The sequence below is a fragment of the Tigriopus californicus genome, chromosome 12, assembly GCF_007210705.1.
Source record: "Tigriopus californicus strain San Diego chromosome 12, Tcal_SD_v2.1, whole genome shotgun sequence".
In the NCBI taxonomy this organism is placed as follows: Eukaryota; Metazoa; Arthropoda; class Copepoda; order Harpacticoida; family Harpacticidae; genus Tigriopus; species Tigriopus californicus.
Genome location: NC_081451.1, coordinates 3,405,173 through 3,424,020, shown reverse-complemented (window position 1 = coordinate 3,424,020; position 18,848 = coordinate 3,405,173). Strand labels below are relative to the sequence as shown.

The window sequence follows — 18,848 nt, the reverse complement described above, 5'->3', positions numbered from 1 at the left end:
GAACTGAGAATCATATTTGAACAAGCATTGAATATTGAAAAGTATATGTTAATGTAATCCTTTAGCTCGAGTACGTGTTTACACATCGTCAAATCATTTCCATTTTATCGCTTTCTTTACCATTTGGTTTTCACTCACTGAATGGCAAGGATCCCCAAAAAGTCATTTTCATTGGATGTAGATTGCCCAGTTCCGTAAGTTTTTGCACATCGTCTATGATCAGATCAATGGATGTCAACCATCACTTAAACATGCCTAATGGATCGATAGATCAGTTTAATGAGCGCCCAAATTGAACAAACGGTCTTGGTTCATTAGTTTTATAACCTAATGAAACGATCCTCGTAACGTCACCCAAAGGTAAGCGAGGGAGGGTGTGTGGAGTTTTTGAGAAACCTGAAATTGGACATGCATGAGGGATCCCTGGCGGCTCCTCAGGTTTTAAGCCTCTTCTGTTTTTCCTCTCCGTACAGTTTGTATATTAGTGTTCGAGTTGCCAGGCGCACATACACCAACATTCCGAAGCGAAAAGGGATTTAACGCACAACACGATTTTCCACTTCCCTCCGAATTTGTGAGTCCCATGGAAAACTGATGCTGGTGTGTGTGTGTGAAGGTGAAAAGTCAGAGGAGAGAACATGGCTTGAAATGAGGAAGGAGCCCTGCTGTCAGATAAGCTCCCTTCAAAGGTGTCTTGGCTAGCTTGAATGGACGGAGAAATGGCACGTCAGGAGGACCTACTAATCTAAGGAGAAGCCAGAAGGGTCCTTCTTCCTTGGTCAATTGAATGCACAACTCTAAAAATTGTTGCCGCTTTGCCTGTTCTTGGACCCTAGAGGAAGATAAAGATTTGTTTCCTACCTCCCTAGTACCTCCATACCTCCCTCATTCGCCTCCGTTGGACAATGAGGCAATGGACAAGAATGTTGTCCGCATTCCGTTCAGTCTGACCCTCCGAAGTCCGTAGATCGATATCCCTTCGAATTCAAGAGTGGAATTCAGACACTGGAGATACCAAAGTCCCCGAGCTTGAGCAGCAAATTCATGTCGCTTCTCATCATCATCATCATCATCATCAACGTGAACTTCACAAACAATGCTCGCTCAAAAGCCCTCCCTCCCTCCCTCCAAAATTCGTTATAGAGTTGCCTCTACATTACATGTTTCCCTCCTTGGTTATCAAAGGCTATGCCAAATAAACGCTGAGTTTGGAGGATTGCGTGCTTGGGCGGGTTTGGATTTCTGAATAATCAGGGGCAGAGCATCAACCAACGAAAGATACTCGTGGTGCCTGCCCCACCTCCATCTCTCTGTCTTTCTGTCTCTTGCTCGCTTGATCGGTTCAAGTGCACTCCGGGGCCTTGTGATAAAAACCTCCTGATTTGAGCCTCCAATCCATGGGCAACCCTTGTCGTGCCATTTAGATTAATGAAGGGATGGTCCTGGTCAATTAGAACATGCCACTTTTCCCTTTGAGACTCTGCATTGGCAGCTCCTCATTGGAGAGGAATGTCAACCGACCACTTGGGCACACTCCACTTGGTTGACTAATTCCATCCAGGCCAAAGAGATTCTGACCCATTTCGAGAGGAATTTGATAATGGCAAATATATTTGCTTATGTCTTGGCGTCTCCGCCCTCTTCCAGGCATCGTAAACCAGCTTTGAGGCCATTAAAAAGGGTGCTTCGAGACCTCATTATGATAAGACAGCAGGCCAAGAAGAAGAACCAAAGAGCAGGCAGACAGGCAGAGATAGAGAGAGAAAGAAAGAGAGAGAGCCCTTTAAGTCGAATCTTTTGCAGAGTAATTGGAAGGTGCACAAAAACCGTCAAGAACGGAGGCTTTTTTGCTTCCTTTGATTTCGTCACAGCTAATGTTGTCGTCATGGGCGCTAAAAAAATATGTGCCCCAAATCCCTTTCGCCACTCAGGAGTCCAAGCTCCTACCCACTTCATGAAAGTTTGAAGCCCCCGATGAATGAATCCCAATAACGGGGATCTGTGTTCTTGATTGCAGCCATTTGAAGGAGGCCAAATTGGAGTCGTCCTCGCCGGTGGGCCTCACCAGCCACACCCTGTCCAATTCCCCGGTGGTGGTGTTGTCCTCGGCGGATCTGGTCAACAACCAGTTCCCCACCATCGTGACCTCTCCGGGAGATGGTCAGCCCACGTCCTATCCGTCCCCGTCCGATCTGTTCGAGTCCAGTTCACGGTCCATCTACGCCACAAGCGAGCCGTACCGCGCCAGTGGTCAACCCGGGGACGACCTCTATCAAGGTGGGTTCGTCCATAGCCGTGCCAGTACCGATGTGCAATTTGTCGAGTACTACCGAACCAATGGGAGCCAACCACCCCCGCCCGGAGCCCCGCATATCAACTCGCCTGACTCGGGGATTGGTGATCCAAACATTGCCAGTAAGTGGTATATAAAATCCGTCTATGAACATTATTTATTTATCATGATGTTTTTCCCGTGTGTCTAGAAATGTTTGTAGATGGCCACCCTCCCCCATCAGATGTGTCCCACCCCGGTTTTGAGCACTACCCGCATTCCGATCTTCTCAACGATATTGGAGGTGCAGGCGGGCCGGGCTCGGTGGGCAGTATCAATGGAGGCCGAAAGTCCTGGCAAGACTATGGACGACAGAGCGAGGAGAAAATCCACATCCCAAAGCTCTTCACGCCCTACGGATTCAAGTGAGTACTTTGTTCAACCATCAGCAGTCTTTCAAAGCGATACTTGTGGGCCTGACCAGAGCATCACAAGATGGAAGTTCACTCGTAAACTCCGCTCAAGTTGTTGTCGCCGAAGCATTGTAATCTGGCAATCAGGGGCTGTAAATCCATCATGACCAGACTGTTGCAAGGTCTCAGATTTCCTCGCTTCTGAGAGGTTCAACTATCGAATGTCGCGGCACATCTCAAGCAATTAGCCATGCATGGTTGGTTGAGGTTAGACATGTTCTCATCTGGCCCTTATGTTCACTTGTTCCAGATACATCTTGGAGGCACCCTCGTCATCCTCGGTTCGTCGGGAGGACGACAAGATCACCTACGTCAACAAAGGCCAGTTCTACCCTGTTTGTCTCGGTAAGACGTCTTCTTGACTCGTGGATCTATTGCCCACCAAAGCTAGGGTGCATTTATGAGAGAGCGTGATTGGAATGACCAAGGGGCTTCATGAACTATGCTAATTGTTATGTCTTGGTGTGTTACCACGCAAGCGACTTTGATAGCGATAGTTGGAGGGAGGATAGCGATAGCTTTTTCACTCCCGTGTCTTTGTCTTTGCATGTGAAGAGAGTTATGTTTTTCCACAACGCAGGTACATACTCAAATGCCTCGCAGTGAGGGCCTTATCTCCTGAGAAAGAGATATGAACCAAGTCTCAAAGGTTCATCAGCCATCTCTCCCTTCATTCCAACGGGATTGGGCGTAGGGGCTTTTAGCAGGGAGCGCAACAAATAACAAGCAACACTGACAAAACCATTCAAGCAACGCACTTTCCACTTCATTGATGGTTCTCATCAAACTAGATAATTCCATTACTCACTCACTTAAGCGGACCCAAGAGCATTGTTTCCGTCACGCAACCTTCATTCAATTGGGAGGTCATGTCCTAAAAAGGCAATGAATTCCCAGCAATTTTTCTTGCATCGACTAGTCATTTCAGATTCTTTCTTTTTGTTTTTTTTCAAATAAGCTAGTCGATTTATCTTCAGTAAATCGTTTTAATTCGCTCCCTAAACCGAACAATCATGACAGCAAAACTCCTTTTAGTTTAAGATTGGCCCATTCTTTTAGCTGCTTTGCCCACAAAATTGGCTTAATGAGGATCTGGCCAAGTGAGGTATTACGTTTGAAATGTTAATCGAACTCACTTTTAAGATCTAAATAAGCAATCTTTATTTTGTCAGTGTCAATTTCTATGGAAATGCTATCAAAATATGAAGCACTTTCAACGCCCACATTGGCTGCCTGATAATGGCGTGAGCTTCAAATATACACGAGGGCTGAAATGCCAATTATATCACCTGTTTTTGCGATTGTTGAAGTTGTCATTGGGGTGGTTTTTTTTTGTTCAATGCCGTTCATCTTAACAAGAACGAGAAAGTGACCACCCTGCGCGCTGCCTTATCGTTTTGGCGCGACAATCACGTTTAATCATCTCTTAATTGAGCTCAGTGGGTAACTAAAAAGCTTCGATCCGTAAAGAGCCCTGACGATGTGTTTGTTGAGGACTTCATTAATCGAAGATGATGGGATGCTGCGTGCTTTCCTTGGAAGGGGTTTCTAATCTGTTTTGAATGAGAACAATCTATGACCAGCATCACTTGCTCAGAATGAGGAGTTGACAAAAAAATTTGGGACTTGGAGACACTCACAAAGGAACCTGTTTTTCTTGGCCATTCAGTTTGGTTGTCTAATCTTTCAATATCATCATTAGTCAGTCAGAGGGCCAACCCCATTGGATTTATCCCAAGCCACTCATTCCTCACAGGGCTCCTGGAGCCTCTCGCAATCCTTGCTCAAGAGCCTGCTCCAGAGACGCCAACCTGTCCAAGTGGCAACCCTGATCCGATGGATTGGCAAATCCATGCCAAGAGATTTGACCACTGAGGGAAGGCGTCTTCTCCTTCTTCCATCCCTCCCTCTCTTCCAATCCAAGTGAACAAATCTAAAATGCATGTGACAAATGAAGGTAGATTTTGGCATGGGAGATTGTGTGTGCCAATTAAACGCGTATGCTTGGACCTCGCAAATGCTCACTGAATTGGAAGATCTGTGAATTTTGACCAACGGTGAGTCGAGATGGCGACTTCGTTCTTATTGGCTGACCATTAGCATTTCATAGTCACTTTTAGACTGCCAAAATTAACCATAAGTTTTTGCAGGCACTATTGTTTAAAGTAAGAGCACACCTTGGCTTTTTTAATGGACCATTTCTAGTGTTAGTTGTGTTTCATTCCAAAACTTCTCATTGATGTGAAAGTGTAATTCTTTCATCCGTCATTTTCATGGTACTTAAATGAGAATTGGCGTGTGCTTCAACGCCCACCGAGATTTTAAAAACTCTTGCACCTTAGAAAAATGCAAACCATTCACCTCAGTGTGGGTTTGAGAAGGTCACTTTTTGGTGCCAAGGAAATGCAACTTAGAGTTCAGTTGGTGGAAAAATTTGCTGCATCATCCCCAATTTGAAATGCAGACGGTCAAATCCACGAAAGAGTGAATTTGTGATCCTGGATACACTCACATCAATTGCAATTGCAGCAGCACCAAATTCCAAGGGAAACTTTGATGTTGAGGTTTTCAACGAGATGTGAGGGAATGTTTTTGGTGTCGGTTCTTTATGTGAAGTCGGAGGGAGCAACACTTAAAATTCCGCCACCATCACGACCATAAATTTTGGGATTGTTTTATGGCTGAAGGAAAACCACGATGAGCATCGCGTGAATGGCCACAAAAATCCATTACACACATTGATGCCTGGCAGCTCATCCGCTATCTCTCTCGGGTCTTCCAATGCTCAATATGCATCAATTAGCACCGCGGTCTTTACTACGTACGTACCCTTGAATGAAGTACCAAACGCATCCCTTCTCCCCAACTATTTGCATTCTCTTTGGGTCAATTTCTTTCCATTTTGCTGAGGAGTCATTTCATGGCTTGTCAGGTCACGGATCTGAAATCAGCTTAGATAGGATAACGATGCTTCAACGTAAGTCTGGAGTTATAAATCCTATGATTTGCTTAATGCACTCAATCATATGGAGCTTCATGTCAACAAGGTACGCCATACTATAGTAGTTGATTGAGACATTGCCTGCTCTCAAGTGTTAGGTCTACATGTCTCCTTGGGCTAATCTTGATTGCAATGGCTCCTGATTTGCAAAGAAAACTGGTTGGGTGCAAATCCCTCAACCATTCATCACCTTGATCCCAAGTTTCATTAGTTCATTTGATCTTTGCGTGTCAAGAGCCATTCATTGAAGTCTCTCACTTTAGATTCGTTTGCAACACAAATGACCACTCCCTATGATTAGTGGCTGAAAATTTCACCGCAAAATCGGTTTGCAATTAAATCTAATGTACTTTTGTTTTGCTTTTTTTTATTGAACACGAACCCTCGATAGGTGTTTCTTCATCTACAGGTTCATTACGTCTTTGAATGACCAGGGAAGCTGAAGCCGGGTTGCCACTTCGGATATCCCAAATACTTTTTTATGCGCCTCGAATGTACGGATTTGCCCGTTTACAATGGGCATGTCCAAGAATATCAATGAGCATTGCTAGTGCTACAGGTTGGACAAAGGACATGGTTGAAATGCCGCATTCCCTCTGAATTCTTCAACCGAATCGCCTTCTAATGAGCAAAATATTGTGATGACAGCAGCGATCATTTAACCCTCCGGATCAAAGCGACAAAACTCTCATGTTTGAGGCCCCGTCATTTCAAGCTTTTAAAGCATCCCTTATTGTTGACGGGAAAGATGAAATTTTGACTCTTGACATATCTTCTCCATTCCAGAATACACCCCTGATCCTGAGCTTCCACCTCTCAAATCTGCAACAGTCAAGTCAATCATCATGCTCGTCTTCAGGTAAGAGCTTCAAGTCTCAACCAACCATAAAATGATGATGATGTCACCCGATATTGTTTTATTCAAAAACTCAAGCCGAACCAAGTTCTGAAGTCCAGTAAGTGGTTTGTGCGTGTTGATGTGTTAGATTGAGTGCGTTTTCGCTTTACCATTTTTTATTGTTTAATCCGCTTCAGAGCGCCAGTTTGAGCCGTTTATAAATGCATAATATGTTTCGATTTGCCATGGCTGACCATTGAACAAATGTTGCTTTTAGGGAAGGTAAAACCATTGAGGAAGAGATGAAAGCTTGGCAGTTCTGGCATGCCAGACAACACTCTGTGAAGCAACGAATCCTCGATGTGGACACCAAAAATTCCCTGGGTAAGTGGCGCCAATACCATTTTCATCCTTCCATTTTTCCTATGGCCCAAACAATCCAATCGATAGTGTGCTTAACTCAATTATTCAAGAAATTGGTGGCTTTTTTTCGGAGCTTTTACAAAATGATTCATCCAATCGAAATGTTCTCATGGACGAGAAATTATGATTTGGTTTTATGGCTTTTGGTCGCCTGGAACGTTTGTGTCGGTCTCTAGGATTAAATGGGTCAGTTTTTGTTGGCATCAGAGCCCTTCAGAATTGGTCAAGCTTCCCTTCATTGCCCATTTGTAATCTATGAAATGTATGTGTATATCTGTTTCATCCTCAGGTCTCACTGGTTGCATCGAGGAAATTAGTCATAATGCCTTAGCTGTATATTGGAACCCTATGGAGTGCCAGGCCAAGGTGAACATCGCTGTCCAATGCCTCAGCACAGACTTCAGCACCCAGAAGGGCGTCAAAGGTCTCCCGCTCCACTTGCAAATCGACACGTTCGATGACCCAAGGGACAACGTGGGAATGCCGGTTTATCACCGAGGATATTGTCAAATCAAGGTGTTTTGTGACAAGGGGGCAGAAAGGAAGGCTCGTGATGAGGAGAGACGAGCGAACAAGAGACGTCTAACCAACACGGGGAAGAGACGCTTGGACGAAATGTATCACACGCAATGTGACCGCTCCGAATTCTATTCCATGGCTGATCTCAATAGGGGCCCTGTGCTCTTCAATCCTCCCGATGACCCGGATAAGGCTGGGATCGAGTTCGGGACAGAAGTACCTGGGTAAGAAAGGGCTCTATGCTCCCTCATCGAGAATATTTCCTATGAGCCCATTATTCACAGTCATCATCATTATTCTTCAAGGTTTTATAATTCCCGCCCCTCGCCTCCGGAATCTCTACTCAAGCTCAATGGAAGCGGGGACTCAGTGTCCTCGGATCCGGTCTCGCCTCAATTGGTAAGTGTGACACATTTGGCATGTCGACGTGACATCTCTTTCAGAGCACTTCCAACAACCCCGCGATTGTATTTTAGGCCAAACAGGAAATTCTCGCTACTATCTCGCCAGGACCAGCCCCAAGAGTACCGTGGAGCGGCCTTCAAGGCCAAAATCACACGGTAAATTAAAGGCCTCTCTTCCTTGTCAATCGGCCTTTGCTCCGTGACGGGGGCAATGCATGGCGAATGAACGCATGCGTAGGAATTTACTAGTCTCAAAAGGTCCGAGAATGTCCCCTTGAAGGGGTCCTGATCGATCGCGTGTGTGTGGCTGGTTGACGGTCGCTGATCGCGTTCGGCGTTCTATTAACCTCAAATTACATAGATGTGCTTGATGAGAGTGAAATTCGGTTTTCTGCCCTGATGACCCCGCTTTCGCCCCTAAATGTATAGAATTTAAATGGAAGTGGCCAATTTAGAGGATTAAGGGGACAAGACAAGCATTCTCCACTCAACCGTCGAGCAAGCCTCGAGTTTGACTTCCCAATTTGGTCAAGTGGTCACAAGGGTAGAAAAAGGTAGGGCTGATTGCAAAAATTTGCAATCCCATGACTGAAAACTTCAGTCAGGGATGGTCTAAAAGCAGCAGTTATCAGATGAAAATGCCTACTCCAGAAAATAATTGGCTGCCATAACTGGACACACAACGGCCCATGACATCAGGGCACTCTAGCCGGATACCCTCAAACCCTCGGGTTTCCTTGGTGGACTCATGTATGACCACCTTGGTCAAACACGCGCCTTGTCAGTCAAATCGGAAAGAGCGAACAATTTCTGATCTCCCCTCCCGCCGCTTGTCGCGTCCTGAATGTAATGGGGAAATCTCCCTAATAAAAAAGCCCTTTTAACTGGACGTTTCTCGGACCAGCTACTTCGTAACTTCATGTTGAGGGATGCCAATTTTTGGGTGGCCATCTCATTGAAAGGGTTCGATATTTGCGAGAATGTGCCTTATCACGATCACTGTGTGAAATATCACACGATTTGAAAGAGGTCTGATGACCACTTCCAACAGTTGGTGCAGATGCATTCACTCTCGATCTGGTAAGGGACGTTTCGCGTGATCAAAGACGGATGAACAACCCAAGCGACAAGAGTATGATTATTCTGTACGAGGAGCTCACAGTGTATCAGAACCTGGTTTGGATAACTCCTTGCATTAATAGCCGCCCTATCAGGAACGAAATGCGTTATCTAAATGCAAATCAGCAAATGTTTTAATCAAGCCATGGTGGACTTGGGCAAAAAAAGAAGCGGAACCCTTGAAGGCCTGCTAGTTGGCCTGGTGAGGCTTGAATTGCTCCTTCGAGCAATGGGTTAAGGTAGGAAAACTGCAGAATCTTGACCATCAATCTATATTAGCTGAGAGTGACCTAGTTTAAACATGTCTATACACTACTTCTTCACTACCATCTATTGTAGCATCAGCGTCCTGAAACCATCTTAAAGTTGTGTTCACAGTGAAGAGAATTGTAATTGGATTGTGCCGTAGCGTTTTAGAGACAGGTTTTTCAAGACTGATTCCGATCAAGCACAAGCTAATCCAAATACACGATAGTAGCTTCTTGAGAGTCCCAACAAAGTGATTGTCGGGTATGAGATAGGAGCACCTTGACTACTCAAAGCTAGCGATTAGTTGTTGTTAGGTAAGCTATCTCTTCTAGGACGGGTTGTGAAGAGCTCCTTTTCATTGTCGATATTCCAGACTATCAATCACATCGAGGAATATTGATGAAGAAATTGAGTGCCTAGTCCATAGTACACCTTGAAAGGTTTGAAGACTATTTTAAGTGTGATGCATTGCGAAGAGATTTCAGTTTTGGAACTAATTTACACTTATTCACCAAACCTATCGTTCCTCGAGAAATAGATTACCAATTAGATAATTGTATTTGAAAGAAATTATAAATCATTATGAATTATTCATTTCAGCTGCTGCAACCTCCCCCTGAGAAGCGGATAAAGTTGATTCCTCCAACGTCCGAGCGGGTTATGATCTACATCAAACAAGAGACGGAGGTGGCCTTCACCCCTCTCCATCTGGTGAGTCATTGTTAACTATTCATATACGATGCCATCTTTTATCACTACTCTTGGTTGAGCTTCTTGAACTCGGCAATGTGGGTGAGCATGTACTCCACGATTCGCTTGGGCTCATGGGCCTCCAGGGGCAAATGTTGAGTGATACCCATGACATCGGCCCCCTCGCGGATAAAGTAGTCCAAGTCCTCATCCGTGCACTTGTTCGTAATCTGGGCCAACCGAGATTTTTCCGAAGAGAAGGCTTCATCCAGATCGAACAACTCCAGCTTAGGATTGGGCAACTCCCTTGAACGACAACAACATATCTTGATTTGCCGATCTGCCACACCCCTTTGGAAACATTGACTACTTACCGAAATGAGGGTGGGAAAACTGCCGCTTGTAAAGGTGGCAAAGGCGTCTCGAATTGAGGTGTGATCAATTTCAGGGGTTCGTGTTTGACAGATAGCTCTGCATAGGCATTAATTGATGCTGGGAGCATGGAGGTGGAGATCGAGTACAGCTTCGTATCGAAAAGTCTTGTAAAATCCGAGGGCACTTCATCCGATTCCTGAATCAGCCAATCCATTTTCCAAAATCAAAATCAGGATTGATGAACACCAAGCATTAGAGACGGTCAAAATATGCGTTATGTGTTGCATGCCCTCAAGCATGCTGTTTAGCATAAGTTTTTTTTTTTTTTGCAATTTTTGCCTTTGAATGAAGATTAAATTTGTTTCTACATTTTTGCGAACGAATGAACAATTTCTTCAAAAATTAGTGAACTTTTGTTCGAAGTGGGCCTCTGGGCATTTATTATTATTTTGAGTAGCAACGCACGTGCTCAAAATTTTTGACTAAAGGAATAACTTACAAACGCGATCAAATGTTATTGCACTTTAAATCAGTGAATGAATAGTCCATCAACCCACTTTCCTGCCAATTACCTTTGTGTTGTTATCAAAATTGTTCTTACTCTCCGTAGTTACGGATTGCACGCTCATTTATAAAGCATTTTTTTTACTGTGAATTTTGAGCTTTAGGACGCATTTTTGACTATCCCATAACATATTGTAGTGCCTGGAACGAATTTTCAAGATTGTCTCTAGTTATCCCTCTACTCACTTGGAGGCAGGAGCGGAGTCGGTTGCTCAAGTAGCAAGTATCCGGGATCATTTGATAGTCCGAGATGTCTGGATCATCCATGTCAATCTTGTTCAAGCTAATATTATCCGTGGTCAGGAATTCAAAGATGACGTCTTTTATCTTGTTGTTGTCCTCTTTTTCGATGTATTGATCGGCCAACATGGATCCGGATCCTAACACGGCCAGCTTGCCTCCACTTCCTAGAATCAATAATTCCACATTCGAGAATCACTTCAGATTGGATTCGTTGGCTCTGATTTGACGACACTTACCTGGGTGAGTGAAGAGAGCGCAAACTGGCCGATTGAGTGGGAAGGAGACACTCCCAGTCGATAAGATGGGCGTGGCAGGGCGGGCCACATTCAGCGTAGCTCCATGAGGATACACGAACGATAAGGCCTAGTTCGGGAGTGCACAATGAAACACGTGATCGAGTTTAGACATTTGCCAATCAAATGTGGACTTGTACCCACTACCCACCTGGGCGTTATTAATGTCCTGTTCGTATTCAAGAAAACTAGCTTTGGTCCCCGTTTTCCCGGCTGCTTCACTTATTGCTCGATTAAGAACCCCGTTCGAGACCAAACACTCCTTGGGATGAAAGTACTTGTGATAGTTGGTTCGAACCACGGCATCTGAGTTGATCATGATCCCGTATTCCTCCAAGAAAAAATTGATATTGGTATCGAAACGCTTCTCTCCACCTGGAATGGATTCTTTCAGAGTTTTTAAATATGATCTTTTTCAACTTGTCATCACTGATTGATGTTCACCTTCGCCCAGAAGAACGAGGAGACATCCACCTGTTTCCAGGTACTTCTTCAAGTGATCAATCTCATTTTCGTTGAACTTCTCTCGAGGTCCGGCTAAAACAAACACACGAGCCTGATTCAAGGCATCGATGGTGATGGTACTGTCTTCGCGATTGCTCGAAATCCTCCAATTTCCTAAAAACACACACACATACATTTACCCATCTAATCAATCTATTCAAGCACATAGACATTGCTCCACTACTCACCTTTCAGTTTCCTCTGAAGGGTTTTGTAGTTATCACTGAGCCTGAAGAGTTCATCTTTGGTGGTATCGAATATGATGGCATTGGATTTCTCTTCATTTGTGTTAATGTAGTCCGCACTGGTCGGGGCCATTTTTCCTTTTAAATTATGCTTTGGGTATTCGTCAAGAGGAAAGCAGGTATGAGGCATGCACATTCAGGTATTGCAATTCCTGATCGCTCAACCTCGTTGAAGGGAGAAATTGCACTTGATTGACAAGTAGCCCAGGGAGTAATGGGGGATATGAACAAGCCCTGAAATGGTAAAGCAACCTTGTGCTTGTGCATTTCTGATAGGTTTATGTGCCATCTAAGCACTTAAAGCAATTCATAGATAACCTAATGAACGCGAGTACATCAAGGAATGAAATGATATTTGTACCCTGAGAGATTGTACAATTCCATGTGGTTTCATTTCAGGTGCCTCCCAACGTTCCTGGTTTGATCCGGGCCATTGAGTCCAAGTACAAAATAAATGCAGCCAATATCCGATGTCTGTACCGAAAGACCAAGGGAGGAATTCTTGCCAAGATAGATGATGAAATGTTAAAATATTACAGTAATGAAGACTCCTTCCTCATGCAGGTAAGAGTCTTTCTTGAGTTTGCTTTTTATTGTTGTGCTATAATGACGATTGCGTTTCAGGTCATGGTTACAGAGGGCGCTGGAGGCGAGGACACGATGATCTATGATATTACCCTGACTGAATGTTAGGAGTAACACTCAATAATCTCAGAAAAGCAAGAATCATTTTTTTCACAATATAGAAACTTGAGGATACTCACTCAACCCCCCCAACAGTCTTGGCCTCTTTTCCATCCTCACATTTTGCGTCCTTTGGGGAACCTAATTTAGCAGACAGGGCAAATCATAGGTAAAGATCAGTCACTTGGTGTTTTCATGACCGACTAACAATATTTCGATGATCCACGAACACTGTTTTGTTAACTCACCAACAATATTACAATTCCTGACTAACACAGTATCGTGGTACTTGTCTAACAGGAAATGTTCAAACTAAGATATATGTTTTTATCACTTATATATTTTTTCAAGCATTGACTTCTTTTTACTTATCATTAATGGATAATTGATTTTACACGAGTTACCCATCCGCTATCGAAACAGAAATCAGATTTTTGTTAATTACCCCTAGGCTTTATGACCTGCTACTTGTAATATTAGTCACTGATGCATTTATTTTACACGACATCTTTCAATATACTCTCTTAATCACGCACACAAAAAAAGATGGTTTAATCTTGATTGACAAAGGCGGGGCAACAGACAACCTTGCGATATTTTTCGTTGCCTAAATTTGCTCTGATCACAATTGAATATTAATTTTTGCAGCCACGACATTATCTTTAAGAACGACGCCCAAATGTTCCTAATTTCACTTGTCCATGGTCCCTTGGAATTGAAGTAACGTAATAGGAGTTCTTTATTTTGAAGATTTCTGGCACAAGAAAGAGGCAATCAAAGCTTTATGTAACAGATAACTTATTCTAGAAAAAATGCAATTAGAATGAGAGACAATGAATTTCAAAATACAAGTGAATGCAAAAACATGCATTTCAAGATGCAAGAAAATAAATGGAATGAAGGAAAATATACCCAAAATTACATTTGAGAATGCTAGAGAATTTTCAAAAAGTGGAAGAAGTGCAGATCCGAACTAAACAAAGTTATGTAATTTTTCAAAACTACTCTTATTTTGGAAAATGACGAGGGGACAGATTTCCCACTTCAAGTGTGACAGTTGGTCCAGCTAAAAAGGCTTGATTTCCACTAATACGAACAAGGTTGTTCAAGTAGCCTAAACAAAAAAACTTTAATGGAACAAGGTCCTCCTTTAAATGTAATCCAAGGCGGGGTTATGTAAATGAAGTATCACAGTCACCCTGTGTTTGGGCAACTAGGGGCTATATTTTTCGGAAATTTCTGGTTCATCACGGAACCTATGCATGAAATAACTTACAACATGCTTTGCCAATCAAAGTTAGGCATGAGACGCCTATATGTACCAAAAGAAAGGTTGTTGAGTGTAAAGGTCGAACTACCGCCAATTTTAAATACTATTTGAGGGATGCAAGAAATGGTCACATAATAAGTGCTCTATTGATTTCAGGGTGAGAATCTACATGACTTGTCTAACCTCCAACAATGAAGCAATGCGTTTATGAGGCGATGATGAAACCTAGACAATTGCTAGAGCTAATTCAAGTCTTTGAGGATAACGAAAGTGGGCGGAGGAAATCCGGCTAAAAACTGAAATTTCTTGACAGCTGACATAGCATGAAAGTGCAACTAAAACGTGGCGAATCGAAAACAATGCAAAGAAAGGACACTTTTTCGCGTCAAGGATGCGAGCACTGCAAAAACAACGATTGGATCAAAAAGAAGAAAAGAAACAAATGCAAGAAGTCTCAAACACGTTTAAATGCAATATGATTCTAGTGTAATGATAATAATAATGAAAAGATTAACAATAACATCATCGAATGCTACATCTCCATCAGCACAAACACAAAAAATAGTAACTCTATTTGTCTGCGTAAACCCCCAATGTGCCATACCACCTCTCATGGCAATGGAGCTTGAAAAAAAAAACAATCAAAAAAATGTGAAATAACTTATCTATTGGAATGCACGTATGTGTGTATAAAAATGTTGTTACTCAATCGTTTTGTTTAAATAGTGATCCCTTGTGTGTGTTTGTCTGTTTTGTGTTTGGCGCAACTTACTAACCCTGAAGGCTCCCCTTTGTACAGTTGATACTTGATAGCAGTGCGTAATTGTGTGAACATTCAGGCACTAAAGATGGACAAAAGATGCAAACGAAACGTTAATTTTAGTCGTTCTATCTGTGGCAGTGCAATCCGCTTGATCTGATGCGTTACTTTATTTGAACATGAACAACACTCGTCCACAAACAAACACACTCACAGATGCCTTCCCAATTTTCTCCCCTCCAACACTCATGATATTCCAATCAAAATACTCTAGTTTCCTAATCTTAGATCGCCTCTTCTCTACCCAATTCATGTACACACTCACGAGGAATTGGCTTTCATGAAATATACAAACCTCGTTTAGAATCTCTATTCCATCTCATTGCTTTTACTGGATCGGTCTTAAGTGTGTCACCATTTGTTCAGATTAGCATTTTTTCTCCGCTCTCTGATAGCAGGCTTCTCAAATCAATGCTCGAAATATTGTAAGGTTTGCCTTAAACATTTATTTTCATATTTTTGCTTGTTTCATTCCCGGGGCTTTTCTGACCGCTTTAAGAAATGCAATTTCCAGTACTTAAAATGAAGTCTACGATTGTTCTGTATGCCAAGGCTCAAACCTGTAACGACTTTTGGTCTTCAGACGAATCAAAGATGACGGATCTACTTGCCCCTTGAATATTGAGTTGATTTGGATTTTGATTGAAAATGTGGCTAATTGTGACTGAAAATATGCTACTGGTTCTACGCCTGAGTATTCCCCACAAGGTTTTGAGAGAGGCAAATCGAACAATGGAGGATCCAGAGGGAGAAGAAAGATAAACGCACTTCATTGGGAAAATATTTAGTTTATCCTAAAACCAAATAAAGTGTGTAATTAGATCACCGAATAAGAGCCAAATGTTTTGTAGAAACAGAAATCACTCTTAAGAACTAATTGTTCAAGACAGAGAACCAACTACTACATTCTCTCTTCCGATTTTGGTTGACAAAGTTTTATAGATTAAATAGCTCAAATTTCCGAAGAAATGTGTATCTTCTGCCGTAAACGTACTTAAAAGATAACCCAGTCTCAAGAGTTGAGCTTACGTACTTGTTGCTTTTTGAAATGAGGATGTTTTGCAATATCTCATATTGAATGAAAGATTTTCATCTAGGACCTCCATGTATGCAAGTATGAAATGTTCGAACTTCTACATGACAATGATGAATTTCCGTTGTATTGTAATATGTACAACCTATTTGCCGTTTTTGATTGCAATTAACCCTCGCTCAAGATTGAAAGTCTGAAATGTGCTGTTGGTGGTTCAACCATCTTTATTCAATGTATTTTTTTAAGAATCGTTTTCTTGTCATGCTACGTTTGTTTAACGATTTTCGGATTGTCCACTGATCCAGTGGATGGAATTCCCAGTAAGAAATTAAAAGACATGAATGGCCCACGGGATGGTGAGCAAAGTCAAGCACGGTAAAATATCTGATCCTGCAAAAAATTAGAGGTGACGGATCGAGAGAGGCCTTGTACATGAGGCTGGCCTTGACTTAGGTTTAAAAACCTATCGAAATCGGCTTTAAAATTGGCCTTGGATCATCTAATAAGTAGAATCGTCCAAGGCAGGAGGGTGAAATATTATATAGATTAGGATCTCTACGTATATAGAATAAAAGTCTAGTTTCATTATTCTCACCTCACACGTTGTACCCCTATGGTCATTCTCGTTAAAATTTATTCCCGGATTCGGGCATCGTTTTTGAATGAATTTAAAAAAGTGAAGATATGAAATACATTTTATTTTATGAGTACTATAAAGCCCTTGCTGTTTTAGTCTATCCCAATAGGAGAGGTTACGCATGTCAGATATGCTACGTGTAAAACTTCGTTGGACCTTCTGTATTCTTTGAAGTCTTGCAGAGCTCACTGGTTCCCAAACAAGAGATGCATACTTTAGATGGGGTTGGCCAATAGATTTGAGGAGAGTCAGCATAGTCATTGAATCGCGGGATTCAAATGTTCGGTATATCCATCCGCGTGTTTGAAACCGATCGAAGTCATAGAATACCACACCTTTATGCATTTGAAAATGTCACGGGTGGTTTAAACAATAAACAACAGACTTAACTTGCTGATTGGGGTCGCCCTTGCTGTCCATGTATTTTGAAACTGTGAGGACATCGCCGAATGTCATGAGACAAAATTTGTTACCATCAAAAGCCATATTATTTGCCCATACCCATCCATCTATATACATTTCCCAAATCGCCTTCCAACCCCCGAAGTGCAATCATCCGTTCTTCCATAGACCAATTTGTTGATATCTGCGTAACAAGACGCAATGGAGGTTGTTGCTAGATGCTGAAGTGGCGATATGAAGATAATAAAGAGTTTAGGCTGCCTTGTGGTACACCCGATGATACATTGGACACGTTACTTGGCGTATTATCCACTGTAATATATTGTTTCCGCTATTTCAAAACTTTCCTATTCACACCAATAAAACTAAACGCTGGAGTAAGAGCCCGTGGTCCACTTTGTCGAAGGCCTTCGCAAAATGACGTCATACTATATCCATCAAGTCATGAGTTTGTAAGTTTGTTACAGCTAGGGCCGGCCAAAACTTGCATCCTGCATATTGTTCAAATTTTGTAAAGAACTTGCACATCCGACATTTTTCTGCAAATTTATTGCACCTGCAAATTTTGCAAGATTAAGAGCAATATTTGACATTTTTCTGCAATTGATTGTGCATTTTGAGCCAATTCAACAAAAAACATCATAATTTGTGAATTGTTTTCAAGAGCCCTGGTCAATTTTAGAAAAAGATTAAAATTCCTCCTTACCAAAAGGTACTTTTTGTAAATTAATGCCTATGAATTTCATTCATCTGAAATAGTTTTTCTTTGAATTCAATTTGATGAGGTTTTCACTTGTGGATTTATTTCGGGATTATCAAAATGTTGGATTTGGTCGACTCATTCTCATTTCTTGTATCTTCTCGAATCATGTTAAAACCAACGTGGTTTCATACAAGCACACAAAAGGTCGGAACTGACGGAACAAAAAAACTGATATCAAATCGACCTCATATTGGAGGGAGGATCAAGGACATACAATTTAACAATTTAACATTGAAGGAACCCATAGAGAAGCAAATACTTAATTGTTTTAACTAGCCTGGACATTTTGAAGGGCTCAAAATTGTAACATTTTATAGTCATTGTAATTGACTATTAAAACTTGGCCGAGGAAAAAGCTTATAGATATTTTTGAAGATATATTGTAAAAGATACCTTCTGCACCTTCTTTAAATACTGCATTGCCCCAATCATCTAGTTTTGTCGCAACAAATTAGTTGCTTTTTAATTTTCACACTATTCCTGCTTGTCCAATTGGCAAAAGCTCAAGCTTCTCCTAAAAATGTCACTCAAATCTCAATACCTTACACACAAAAGAGCAAATATAATAATAGTTGCATTTAAGAAATCTCTTCCCCCAGAGGAACCAAATTTGATCTAGAAACCTGCATGGTTAAGGGTATTAATTCGTGGGTCCAAGTTAGGAAAAAACTTTGAGAGCTCTTGATTTTTCAGATTTTGAAGTAACTGAAGTAGTTTGGTTGTAGCTTCAATCTTTTGCAAAATGAGCCTCATATTACTTTTTTTTTTTTGCTTTTAACAGGCTTACATCTTTGCGTTTGAGAAGTCTTTTTCCTAGGGAAAAAGTTGTTCCGTGCTTTCAAAAAAAATGTTAGTGATTATTTTGCCCTCAAAAAGATATTTCCGAGCTCTGCTGAACAGGGCAGGAGGCACCAAGGGCAACGCAAGAACTAGTGCCCTGTATTAGAAGAGTACGACAGTGAGTTCAGCGCACCACTGCGGCAGAATTTTGAACCTTCAATTCCGTTCCAAAACACCGAGTTTAAAT

General features: G+C 42.0%; 2 protein-coding genes across 4 annotated transcripts in view; one reads left to right on the top strand and one right to left on the bottom strand.

The window, feature by feature from the left end:
- Positions 1–15,292, top strand: part of LOC131891881 (uncharacterized) — a 34,550-nt gene extending 19,258 nt beyond the window's left edge. The window contains exons 5-16 of one of the 3 annotated variants that reach the window (XM_059241560.1): positions 2,018–2,415; positions 2,484–2,697; positions 2,996–3,090; positions 6,533–6,605; positions 6,862–6,968; positions 7,297–7,750; positions 7,832–7,925; positions 8,003–8,086; positions 9,899–10,009; positions 12,612–12,776; positions 12,837–13,065; positions 14,323–15,292. In XM_059241560.1, coding sequence (XP_059097543.1) covers positions 2,018–2,415; positions 2,484–2,697; positions 2,996–3,090; positions 6,533–6,605; positions 6,862–6,968; positions 7,297–7,750; positions 7,832–7,925; positions 8,003–8,086; positions 9,899–10,009; positions 12,612–12,776; positions 12,837–12,905 — 1,864 coding nt within the window. In that variant the 3' untranslated portion in view covers positions 12,906–13,065; positions 14,323–15,292. The remainder of the gene's footprint in view (positions 1–2,017; positions 2,416–2,483; positions 2,698–2,995; positions 3,091–6,532; positions 6,606–6,861; positions 6,969–7,296; positions 7,751–7,831; positions 7,926–8,002; positions 8,087–9,898; positions 10,010–12,611; positions 12,777–12,836; positions 13,066–14,322) is intronic. The other 2 variants (XM_059241561.1, XM_059241562.1) reach the window with 2 other exon arrangements.
- Positions 9,834–12,313, bottom strand: LOC131891887 (intraflagellar transport protein 52 homolog). The gene is made up of 7 exons (XM_059241575.1): positions 12,156–12,313; positions 11,908–12,081; positions 11,615–11,838; positions 11,407–11,533; positions 11,114–11,334; positions 10,363–10,559; positions 9,834–10,294 (listed from the first exon to the last, which is right to left on the bottom strand). Exons 1-7 carry the CDS (start codon positions 12,283–12,285, stop codon positions 10,054–10,056), a joined length of 1,314 nt encoding a protein of 437 aa, XP_059097558.1. The 5' UTR covers positions 12,286–12,313; the 3' UTR covers positions 9,834–10,053.
- Positions 15,293–18,848: the final 3,556 nt, after the last annotated feature.